This window comes from Natator depressus, chromosome 1 (assembly GCF_965152275.1).
Source record: "Natator depressus isolate rNatDep1 chromosome 1, rNatDep2.hap1, whole genome shotgun sequence".
Classification (NCBI taxonomy): Eukaryota; Metazoa; Chordata; order Testudines; family Cheloniidae; genus Natator; species Natator depressus.
Window position 1 is genome coordinate 117832470 of NC_134234.1, and position 13085 is coordinate 117845554.

The window sequence follows — 13085 nt, forward strand, 5'->3', positions numbered from 1 at the left end:
TGCCACCCCATCCTTCTTCAGGGACCCCTCTTATGAGCCCCTCCTGAGACAGGAAGTAGAGCATCTCCTACAAATGGGCGCGGTAGATCCAGTTCCGGTACATCACAGAGGGAAGGGCTTCTATTCCCATTATTTTTTAACCTGAAAGAAGTCTGGAGGATGGAGACCCATCTTCGATCTCAAGAAGCTGAACAAAGAACACAATGATACAGGATGGTTACGTTAGCTACAATCATTCCAGCACTGGAGCAAGGGGATTGGTTTGCAGCCCTTGACCTGCAAGATGCATATTTTTACATTACTATATGCCCTACACACAGGAAATTTCTTTGATTCGTACTGGGACAGGACCATTTCCAATATACAGTACTACCCTTTGGCCTCTCCATGGCTCCCTGGGCATTTTCTAAAGTCCTTGCTGTGGCAACAACTCACCTTCACCAGCACGGGGTCACGATATACCCCTATTTAGATGACTGTCTAATCAAGCCTGACGCTCAGGCAGAAGTCGTCGCAGCCATGCACCAGACAATATCGCTCTTCACCAGTCTCAGTCTACAAATAAACCCCAAAAGTCCACATTAATGCCAGTCCAGAAACTGGACTTTATCGTTGTGCACCTAAATTCTCTAGAAGCAACCGCATCATTATCTTTTCAGAGATTCACCGCTCTAACGAACCTCATCAATACATCGGTGCACAGCCCAAGAATATTGGCCAGTACCTGTCTTCAGTTACTAGGTCACATGGCGGCAACCGCATACATGGTGAAACATGCCAGGCTGCACATGCACTGCTTGCAGAGTTGGCTCAAGACAGTGTTCACGCCACACAAACACAATTTGAATAAAATTCTGAGTATGCCAATGAAGGTCAAGGACTTGCTACAATGGTGGAGTCACCCGCACAACATCTGCACAGGTGTCCCTTTCCTTCAGCCTCCTCCCGAATTGATAATCACAACGGATGCCCCTCTTCTGGGGTGGAGTGCCCACCTAGGCAAGCTCACAGTACAGAGAAGATGGTCTCCTTCCGAATCAACACTCCACATCAATGTACTGGAACTACGCATAGTTCGCAATGCCTGTGCCCACTTCATGCCTCTGATCAAAGACAAAAACATACAGATCATGATGGACAATGTAACCTGCATGTTCCACGTAAACAGGGAGGAGCGAGATCACACTCCCTTTGTACAGAGGCCATAAAACTCTGGATATGGTGCATACAACACAATGTCACCAAACCAGCCACCTCCCTACCTCGGTCTCAGAATATCACAGCCGATGCATTAAGTCGAAGGTTCTTGAACAACCACAAGTGGGAAATCAACACCTGCGTGATCCAGTCATATTTCAACTATGTGAGTTCCCCGCAGTAGACCTATTTGCCACAAAAAACCCCCAGCAAATGTCCAGCTTTTTCCTCCAGAGTGGGACTGGGATCGGGATTAGGATCCAACGGCAATGCATTTTTCATTTCATGTCACGCACCCCTCCTGTACGCTTTTCCTCCTGCCCCATTGCTGTCCAGGATCCTGCACAAGATCAGAATCGATGCAGCTAAAGTCATCCTGATAGCACCAGCATGGCCCAGACAAACCTGATACCCATACCTGAAACAAATGTCATCATGCCCCCCATGTCTCCTCCTTCTTCTTCTAAATGTCCTCTCTCAGGACATGAGTCAGACTCTGCATCCAAACCTGGAGTCGCTCCATCTCAGTCTGGCTCCTCAATGATTCCAGGACAAGGAGATAACTTGTTCTGAGGACGTTAAAGACATCCTGCTAAACAGCAGAAGGCCCACTACACAGGCTGCATACCTCCACAAACGGAAGAGATTCCGCATGTGGTGCCTAAATAAACAAATCAACGCCACCACCTCTACCATACCAGTCGTCCTGGACTACATGCTCTACTTTAAGAAATCTGGCCTTTTAATGTTTTCACTGTAGGTGCATCTGGCAGCCATTACAACATTCCATGACACAGTGGATGGCGTTTATCTTTGCTCACCCAATTACCAGAAGATTCCTCCAGGGAGTATACAACCTCTACCCAGAACCCAGAGGCCCAACATTCCCATGAGACCTGACTAGTGCTTCGATTTCTCTTTCTCAACTGCCCCATTTGAACCTTTGGCCATGTGTTCTCTTCTACATCTTTCCTTGAAGGTGGCCTTCCTAGTCGCCATCACGTCTGCGAGACGTGGGAGAAATTGGTGTTCTTATGGCTGGACCACCCTATACAGTTTTTTCCAAAAACAAGATCAGTGACCTCACCCCAAATTTTTGCCTAAAGTCCTTTCTTCCTTCCACATCAATCAACCTATCCATCTTCCCACGTTCTTCCCTAAACCTCAAAAGGACAGGCAAGAAGCAGTTTTCCATGCCCTGGACGTCGGAAAGGCGCTAGTCTTTTATCTTGAATGGATCAAATTGTTCAGGAAAACTCCTAGATTGTTCCTCTCCACCGTGGACCTCTCCAAAGGCAAACCCATCTCTAAGCTCAGACTTTCCAGATGTATTTCTGATTGCATTCAGCTCTGTTACCAACAACATGACCTATAACCCCCCTCATGTGTTAGAACACACTCCACAAGATCTGTAGACACAAGTTGTCTTCCTGCATGATGTGCCTATTACTGACATATGCAACACAGCTACTTGGACATCTCACACACGTTCATTTAACACTACATCACTGGTCAGGTCTCAGCCTCTGACACTCGGTTGGGACACATGGTCTTATCGTCCATTCAGGCCTAACTCTGAAACCCCTCCTCTCCCCTGAGGGGCACTGTTCTACAGTCACCTAAAATGGAGCACCCCAGGGACTTTGCTGGGGGGAGGGAGAGAGGATTGCTCACCTGATGCAGTAACAGGTTCTTCAAGATGTGAGTCCCTGTGGGTGCTCCATTACCCTCCCCCTACTTCAGAGTTATAATTAAATTCTCTGTGGTAAGGAAAGAACTGGGGGCGGGGGGCTGCACAGCACTAGTTAATTGCCATTGCAGGTGCGAGAAAGGGAGAGCGTATGTGCGGCCCAGCCAGGTATTGCTGTCGAAATTGCCCAACTATAGGTGCAGGGCGCACAATCCCTGAAAGTGGAGCACCCACAGGGACTCACATCTCGAAGAACCTCAGTTACTGCACAAAGTGAGTAACCATCTCTTCCGGGTGGGGCAGTGAAACCCATACCACCTCCTCTACACAGTTACTTTTAGCAATGCTAGTCTCAAGTAAAGCTCACAGGAGTATGTCTGAACTACAGTCAATACCCTTAGCTTTACGTAACCAAGTGTTACATATTTATCTCTTTTTTTTTTTAAACTTTCCTTCTAACTCTTTCCAGCACCATGATCATTTTATTGCTCTCTTCTAAATGCCCTTCAGTTCTGGACACTTCATTACCAAAAAGATGATTGACGAGCTGAACATTTTATTCCTACTTTGTTTATACCAGAGCCATATAGAAAGGGTCTATTTCCTGCCTTTCCCATGAATTGTGGCTTTGTTTATTCAGCCCAAAATTGCATTGCCCTCTATTATTGCAGTTAGGTCTGAATAACAACATCCTTTGCACCCTAAGGGCTTGTCTACATGAGAAAGTTGCACTGGTTTAATTTAAGGTATGAATTTAAACTGATTTAATTAAAACTGGTGCAGACCTGTGTGTGGACACTCTTATTTCAGTTTTGAAGTGTTCAGTTTAGTTTAGGTTGATTTTGTATCAGTTTAACCTAAACTGAAATAAATCACTCTTAAAGTATAATAAAGTTGTCTACACAGGGATTTGCACCAGTTTTATCTAAATCATTTTAAGGATGTTCAGTACCTTGCAGAATGATCTGTAAGCTAACAGCGTAGCCAGCATAGGCAACAACTTTCCTGACATTAAAGCTTTATGAAAAAGAATTGTTCATTTAAGAATTGTTTCTCTTTGAAGAGAATGTGGCCCCTAAATCATGAATGAATTTGTATCAGTGAATCAGCATGCCAGGTCATCATATTTTGCTCCAATATGGGAAAGTGTCTCCATCCAGTTTTGGGTCCTCTTTCCCAGCCTGTCTCTTTCTGCAGCAGAATGAAATTGATTTGATTCTTGTTGGTATCCCTGCTTTCCGGGCTGTCGGCAGAATTAAATGGCAACAGTAAAAGCTGACACTAGTTAGTTTTCATTTAGCTGCACTATAGGAAAGCTATGAGAAGATGGAGCTAATTGTCAGCAGTCTTAGGAAGACACACTGTATCTGCTAGCATTTGGTTCACATTCAGGAGATTATCTTTGTAACCACGGAGGATGAAGAAATGTAAGTTCTCAAAAAAAAAAAAAAAAAAAGTTTAACTTTTGCAGAATCTAATATTATTGGTTCCTCCACTCCCCAGTGGCAAGTAGGTGATTAGACCTTTACAAGTCCTGGCCAAGTCAAAGTACTGTATACTATTGGCATAGTGATTCTTTATAAAATGTATGGTGAAGTTTTGCAAAACCAGAATGAGTTTCAATGTAGACAATTACATCAAGCTGGAGAGCTAACTGAGCCAGAAGAAAAGCAGTATTTCTGATTTTGCTCAATCCTTTTCTTTTATTAACTGGGGAGAAACAGGTTTACTGAACTTTTTATCTCTTTTCAAGGAAGAAACCATTTCAGGTTTGAAGGATCTCATTTCTGAGATGGAGCAATCATCACAGTAAGTCTCAGATTCCAGTTATAGCATCATAGAGGTTTTAGTTTGATAACTATAAAATCTGTGAAAATATTGCATAGTTAGCCAAGTGTGGCAAATGGTCGACACTATTATGGTGGGTCCCGTGCTTTTCCTTTGTGTGATGGGTCAGGGCGCCGCCTCTTGCCCCTATTCTTGGGCATCAATGGTTCCGCTAGTGCCCTGGTGGGGAGGGAAGGGGAGTGGGGAAGGGACCCGGGTCTGCCCTCTACTCCGCCCAGGGGCCCTATGGACAGTGACTAAGCACTTGAAGCTGTAATTCTTTCTCCTAGGCTAGCTCCTGCTCTTCCCCTTCAGCTTCTCAGGCTTCCTGACCTCTCTCCTCTTGGGCAGGGTTTCTCTTGGTCCTCGGCGCCTGGGGAGTCCCTCTGCTCTGCTTGAGCAGGGTTTCCCTTCCCCTGATGCTCTGATCCTCTGGTCAACAATAGTACTCCTCCAAACTACAGTCAGCTGTCCTTCCCCTCTCTCATCTGACTGAAGCAGGGGTTTTTATTAGGCCTCGGGCAGGGCCTTACTTAGCTCCAGGTGATCTAATTAACCTGTAGTAACCAGTCAGTCCACAGGGCCCAAGGCTCTGATTATCCTGGGACCTCCCATCTATCACTCTCCTGCTGCCCTCTGCTCAATCTCCCTCCACCCCCCCAACACCATGGTGTTGAGCTGCTTAGGATGAGAGAAAGTGCTGTCGCGAAAGGCTATCAGCGTTGCTGTGTTGGCTTCCTGCCCTATGCTGTCCTGGAATTGGAAGGGTTGCAAGGATAGGAACCATCTGGTCACTCTTGCATTCTTCTCCTTGCTTCTGTGCATCCACTGGAGTGGGGTGTGGTCCGTCACGAGGGTGAACTGCTGCCCCAGTAGGTAGTATCAGAGAGTCTTCATGGCTCATGTAACCACCAGACATTCCTTTTCGACGATGGCTTACTGTTCCTCCCTGGGGAAGAGTTGCTGGCCGAGTTACAGGATCGGGTGCTCATCCTCCTCCACCATCTGCAAAAGGATGGGCCCTAGCCCTACCTCCGAGGCATCCATCTCTAGGAGGAATTCCCTCTTGAAGTCTTGGGCTATGAGCACTGGATGACTGTAAAGGGCTGTCCTTAAATCTGTGAATGTGTCTTCCGCCGCATTGGTCTACTTTACTATATCTGTGCCCCGAGCTTTCATCAGATCGGTCAATGGCCAGACTCTCGTGGCGAAGAGAGGGATGAATCTGAGATAGTACCCCACTATCCCTAAAAATGCTCTGACTTGCTTTTTGCAGACTGGTCAGGGCCAATCCTGTATTGCCTCTACTTTGTTCCATTGGGGTTTCAACAAGCCCCTTCCTATTACGTACCCGAGGTATCTGACCTTGGTTAGCCCCACCACACACTTGGGAGGGTTGGCGGTGAGGCTGGTCTGTCTGAGGACGTCTAGCACCGCTTCTACTTTTCCTAGGCGCATCTCCCAGTCAGGGCTATGAATGACTGTCGTCTAAATAGGCAGCGGCATACTTGCCAGGGGGTTGTAGTAATTTATCCATTAGTCTTTTTGGAATGTTTGCATTTATCTACATTGAATTTCACCTGCCAGTTTCTTGCCCAATCACCCAGTTTTATGAGATCCATTTGTAACCTTTCACAATCTGCTTTGGACTTAACTTTCTTCAGTAATTTTGTACCATTTACAAACTTTGCCACCTCACTGTTGACCCCCTTTTCAAGATAATTTATGAATATGTTCAATAGCACTGGTCCCTGTACAGATCCCTGGGGGACACCACTACTTACGTCTCTCCACTGTGAAAATTGATCATTTATTCCTACCCTTTGTTTCCTATCTTAGAATAACAGAACTGGAAGGGACCTTGAGATGTCATCTAGTCCAGTCTCCTGCACTCAAGGCAGGACTAAGTATTATCTCCCTGACAGGTGTTTGTCCAACCTGCTCTTAAAAATCCCCAATGATGGAAATTCCACCACCTCCCTACGCAATTTATTCCAGTGCTTAACCACCCTGACAGTCAGGAAGTTTTTCCTAACGTCCAACCTAGACCTCCCTTGTTGCAATTTAAGCCCATTGCTTCTTGTCATATCTTCAGAGGTTAACGAGAACAATTTTTCTCCCTCTTCCTTGTCACAACCTTTTATGTACTTGAAAACTGTTATCATGTCCCCTCTGTCTTCTCTTCTCCAGACTAAACAAACCCAATTTTTTCAATCTTCCCTTATTGATCACGTTTTCTAGACCTTTAATCATTTTTGTTGTGCTTCTCTGGACTCTCTCCAATTTGTCTACATCTTTCCTGAAATGTAGCACCCAGAACTGGACACAATACTTCAGCTGAGGCCTAATCAGTGCAGAGTAGAGCGGAAGAATTACTTCTCATGTCTTGCTTACAATACTCCTGCTAATACATCCCAGAATGATGTCTGCTTTTTTTGCAACAGCATTACGCTGTTGACTTATATTTAGCTTGTGATCCACTATGACCCCCAGATCCCTTCCTGCAGTACTCCTTCCTAGGCAGTCATTTCCCATTTTGTATGTGTGCAATGATTGTTCCTTCCTCAGTGGAGTACTTTGCATTTGTCCTTATTGAATTTCATGCTATTTACTTCAGACCATTTTTCCAGTTTGTCCAAATCATTTTAAATTGTAAACTTATCCTCCAAAGCACTTGCAACCCCTCCCAGCTTGGTATCGTCCACAAACTTTATAAGTGTACTCTCTATGTCATTATCTAAATCTTTTAACTGCTTACTGATTCATGAGATGACCTTGGCTTATCCCATGACTCTTTACTTTGCTCAAGATCCTTTGATGATGGCACTTGTGAAAGGCTTTCTGATAGTCTATAACCACTATAGCAAATGGATAACCCTTGTCCACTTTTGCTGACCCTCCCCACAATGAATTCTAAGAGATTAGTGGTGTATGATTTCCTTTTACAAAAGCCATGTTGGCTCTTCCCCAACAAATCACGTCTATCTATCTGTTTGATCATTCTGATCTTCATTATAGTTTCAGCCAATTTGCCTGGTACTGAAGTTAGATTCAGAGGCTTGTAACTGCCAGGATCGCCTTTGAAGACTATTTTAAAAATCAGTGCTACATTAGCAACCTTCCAGTCAGCAAGTGCAGAGGCTGGTTTAAGCGACAAGTTACACATGACAGGATAGCGCGGATGTTGCAGGGGTCCCATGGAGTCCGAAAGGGAGGACGGTGTATTGGAAGAGGCTGTTGGGTATAGAGCAAACGGTTTTCTCCTTGGCATCCTCAGCCAGGGGGATTTGCCAGTAGCCTTTCTTCAGGTCCAGGATGGTCAAGTATTGGGCCTTGCCTAACTGATCAATTAGCTCATCAATGCGCAGTTTTGGGTAGGCATTGAATTGGGATATTTCATTCAACTTCCAGAAGTCATTTACAAAACCTCAGGGTGCCATCAGGCTTGGGGACTAGGACAATAGGGCTGGACCACTGTCTGTGGGATTCTGCAATAACCCTGAGTTCTAGCATCTTCCTTACTTCCATCCTAATTTCTTCCCTTTTTGCCATCGGTACTCGGTATGGTTTTATTGTTACCCTTGCTCCGGGACAGGTGACGATATGGTATTGGATCGTTGTTGTACGGCCTGGCTGCATGGAGAACACATCTTGGTTCTGCTGGATCATATCAATGACCTCTGTTCCTTGTTCTGCGGTTAGATGGAAGGATATCGTCTGCCTGGGGTAGAGCTCCCTGGGTGACCAGACATGTCTCCCAGTCGCACCAGGGTTTCAGTAAGTTGATGTGGTAGATCTGCTCTGGCCTACTGGCGGTCTGGTTGCTTTACCTTATTGTCCACGTCCTCAATGACTTCCACTATCTCGTGGCCCATGCCAGCTGGCCAGGAGCTTGCTTTCTGCTGTTGGCACCATCACCATCACCCGTTCTCCTGAATGGAAATCTCTGTGCTTTTGCCCGCTGGTTGTAATAGGTTTGCTGGGCCTCTTGTGCTTTCTCCAAATGCTCTCGTACTATGGGGGTCACTCGGGCTATTCGTGCTCTTATCTGTGCCACGTGCTCAGTGATGTTCTTCCCTGGGTTGGGCTGTTCTTACCAGTCCTCCTTGGCCATATCTAACATGCTGTGTGGGTGGTGTCCATATAGTAGCTCGACGGGGGAGAATCCAGTAGATGCCTGGTTAACCTCCCATGTCGCAAACATCAGGTACAATGGAAGAGTATCCCAGTCTTCCGTCCTGGGCCACCACCTTCTGGATCGTGCTTCTGAGGGTACAATTAAATCGCTCAACCAGGTCATCTGTTTGAGGATGGTAGACTGAGGTCTGCAGGGCCTGGATGCAGAGTAGGGTACATAAGTCCCTCATTAATTTCTACATGAAGGGAGTTCCTTGGTCGGTCAGGATCTCCTTAGGGATGCCCACTCTAGCGAAAACCTGGAGCAGTCATTTTGCTATTGCCTTGGACGTGGGGCAGCTTAGCGGAATGGCTTCTGGGTACCATGTGGCATAGTCAAGGATGACAGGTATGCTTCGGTGGCCCTATGCCAGTCTTTCTAGTGGGCCCACTAGGTCCCTGGCTGTCCTTTCGAAAGGGACTTCAATAACAGGCAAGGGCACCAATGGGGCCTGTAAATAAGGTTCAGGGCTGTGCAACTGGCATTTTGGGCAGAAGGCGCAATAGCGCTGGACTTCCGCTCATACCCCTGGCCAGTAAAGCCTCCTTAGGACTCTATCCAGGGTCTTATCTACTCCTAGCTGTCCCCCAAATAAATGGCTGTGTGCTAGCTCTAACACTTCCCTTGTGTGCTTCCGTGGTACTAACAGCTGCTTTACTTCTCTCCCCTGTATTTGCACTACCTGGTACAAGAGATTGTGTTTGACCACATAGTACGGCCCTGGGCCTTTGATTTTTCCCCTCCATGGACATGCTGTTTACCTCCACTACCTCCTCCCTCACGTTTGCATATAGCAGGTCGTAGGCTTGGTCCTGCCCAAAACTCTCGCATACGGGACTTGATCTGGCCTAATTTTATGGGATTGGTTTCAACTCTGCCCCCTGGGTTGCTCCTACTGGTGTTGGGGACCGCCTCTGGGTCCAAACTGGTCAGAGCTGTCTCCTGGCCTCCCGGACAGGTTTGCTTACCAACCAGGGAGTTCTGGTTCCCCGCCCAAATCCTGGGTCCTAACCTTTTATCTGCCTTTCTTTCTGGACTACATTTTCGGGGCTTCTCAGGGGATGAAAATAATTCTGGGGCAAATCCGACAAAAATTCGGGTGGGGCTATCCATGGTTACCTCGGTCTCAGCCTGGGGGTTGCTACCCTCCCCTAGCTCTACTGGGGGGAGTAGGTTCTCCAACCCTAGGTTCTCAAACCCTGGGAAATTCCTACCGATTAAGGCAGGGTAGGGGAGTCTGGGGACCATCCCTGCAGTCACCTTGGCAGTGTTCCCCTGGAATTCAATCCGCACTGGGATCATGGGGTAGAAATTTACCATGCCGTAGACACACGTTACTCCTGTGTCTTGCCCCACTAACTTCCCCGAGACCAGCGTGACAGCACTTCCAGAATCCACCAAAGCTATGCCATTCATTTTTACTGACGTTGTGTACCCATGTGGGGTCATTGCAACCCCTATCAGGCCGATTAGGCTACATTGCTTCCCATGTTCCCCCAGATTGCACTGCATGGGCTCCTCCCTGTTGGAGCACTGGGCTGCTATGTGCCCCAATTCCCCACACTAGTAACACTGATACCTTACCCCAGTTGTCACCCTCTGCCTTGGGCTATTTGGCCTGCTCCCCCAGCTCTCTCCCTCCAAGTCCCCTGGTCCCTTCAGGGCCTCAGGCTGCTCCTCAGCGCCCTTCCTTCCAGTTATGGTTCCCCTGGAATCTGGAACAATTCACGGGCTGCCAGTTGTCTCTCTACAAGGGTGGCCAACTCGTTATAGGTGGAAGGGTCATTGTGGCCAACTCTGGCTCAAAAGCCTGATTGTGGCCCCTTCGTATACTGGTCCAGCAGCAGAAGCTCCTCATTTTCTCAGAGCTGAGGGCCTCAGGGCACAGCCACTTCCAGGTCAGGTGGATTAGGTCAAACAGTTGCAACCATGGTGCCTTGTCCTCACTATATCGCCACTCATGGAACCTCTGGGCTTGCAACGCCATCATTACTTCAGAGCTGGCCAGGATGTCTGCTTTCAACTGGGGTAGTCTGCCGCAGCCTCTGCAGCTATATCGTAGTAGGTCTTCTGGGCCTCCTGACACAGGAACTGGCCCAGGATGCCAGACCACTGATCTCAGGGCCAGGCCTCCCAAAGGGCTGCCCTCTCGAAGGTCAGGAGGTACACCTCCACATCATCCTCCCGCATCATTTTCTGCAGGCAGTTGCTGGCTTGTACAGACCGTGTCTCGTCGCAGCTGCGGCTCAGCTCTGTAAAGGTCTTCATCTGGTTCATCACTTCCTGCAGCATGGCCTAGTCCTGGGCAGCCTGGCTCATCAGCAGATGATTGGTCTCCTGCTGCAGCCGTACTGCCTCCTGTTGGGCAGCTGCCTGGACCCAGGTAGCCTCCTATTGGGCCGCTGTGGCTTACAGCAGTGCTTTGACCACATTGTCCATCTTGGAGCTGGGATGGTTTTGGCTCACCCTGGATTAAGTCCACAGCACGGAATCCCACTCCTAACACCACATGTGGCAAATGGCCGATACTATTATGGTGGGTCCTGCGCTTTTCCTTCATGTGCTGGGTCAGGGTGCTGCCTCTTGCCCCTATTCTTGGATGTTGATGGTTCTGCTAGTGTCCTGGTGGGAGAGGGAAAGGGAGCAGGGAAGGGACCTGGACCTACCCTCTACTTGAGGTTCCAGCCCAGGGGCCCTATGGACAGTGACTAAGCACTTGAAGCTGCGATTCTTTCCCCTGGGCTAGCTCCCACACTGCCCCTTCAGCTTCTCGGGCTTCCTGACCTCTCTCCCCTTGGGCAGGGTTTCTCTCGGTTCTTTGTGACTGGGGAGTCCCTCTGCTCTGCTTGAGCAGGGTTTCCCTTCCCCTGGTGCTCTGATCCTCTGGTTAACAACAGTATTCATTCAAACTAGAGTCAGCTCTCCTTCCCATCTCTCGTCTGACTGAAGCAGGGGTTTTTATTAGGTCTCTGGCAGGGCCTTAATTGGTTCCAGGTGCTCTAATTAACCTGTAGTAATCTCTCCTCAGTCCACAGGGAATAAGGCTCTGATCATCCTGGGGTTTATATACCTCCCATCTATCACTCTCCTGTGTCAGTCCTGCGGTGCTTTTGTTTGATTCTGCATCCATCTCCTTCTTCTTCTATGCCCTGGAGAAAAAGAGGGGGGCGAAAAAGCACGTCATCTGCCTCTTGGCGGAGGACAGCGCCCCCTTATGGATCCAGTGGAGATGCGTGAGAGGGCCAGGGCCTTCTACGCCAGCCTCTTCTCCATGGATCCAACCGACTCCAGTGACTGCAGGGTGCTTTGCGATGACCTCCTGACAGCAGTCCGACAACTGGCTGGAGCTGCCTCTCACTCTGGTTGAGTTCTCGGAAGCCCTCCATCTCATGCCCACCAATAAATCTCCGGGCATGGACAGGCTCACCGTGAAGTTGTACTGATTGTTCTGGGACATCCTTGGTCTGGACCTTGTCATTGTCTGGGCTGAGCCCTTGGGGAGTGGGTTTCCCCTCTCTGTTGTGCAGGCGAGCCATGCTAACCTTGCTTCCAAAGAGGGGGGAACCTCTGCGACTTTAGGAATTGGCATCCCATCTCACTCCTCAGCACGGACTATAAGGTTGTGGCAAAGGCCATCTCGCTACGACTGGGGTCTGTGCTGGTAGATGTGATCCATCCTGACCAGACCTACGCTGTCCCGGGATCTCCTTGAGCTTGGGTGTAGGGATGGTCTGTTGTTCATCCTCCTGTCTTTGGATCAGGAGAAGGTGTTTGATCAGATGGACCATGGGTATCTCCTGGGCACTTCGCAGGCGTTCAGCTTCAGGCCCCGATTTGTGTGTTTTCTCCAGGTGCTGTACACCTCCGTGGAGTGTTTGGTCAGGCTCAACCTGACCGAACCCGTCCGCTTTGGGTGAGGAGTGCGTCAAGACTGCTCGCTGTCAGGCCAGCTGTATACTCTGGCAATTGAGCCCTTCCTCCATCTTCTCCGAAAGAGGTTGGCGGGGATGGTGCTCTGTTAGCCAGAGATGTGGCTGGTCCTGTGAGCGTAAGCCAATGACATGCTCCTCGTGGTCCAGAATCTGGGAGACCTGGTGTGGGTGGAGGGCTGCCAAGCTGTGTACTCGGCGGCCTCCTCTGCCCAGGTCAACTGGGTCAAGAGCTCTGGCCTGATGGTCGGAGCCGGGTGGCAGG

The 13085-nt window shown here is 48.5% G+C and overlaps 1 protein-coding gene across 4 annotated transcripts in view; it reads left to right on the forward strand.

The window, feature by feature from the left end:
- Positions 1-13085, forward strand: part of TSGA10 (testis specific 10) — a 76536-nt gene that overhangs the window by 37535 nt on the left and 25916 nt on the right. For all 4 annotated transcript variants that reach the window (XM_074965174.1, XM_074965183.1, XM_074965156.1 and 1 more), the window contains one exon: positions 4641-4696. In XM_074965174.1, the coding sequence (XP_074821275.1) occupies positions 4641-4696 (56 nt within the window). The remainder of the gene's footprint in view (positions 1-4640; positions 4697-13085) is intronic.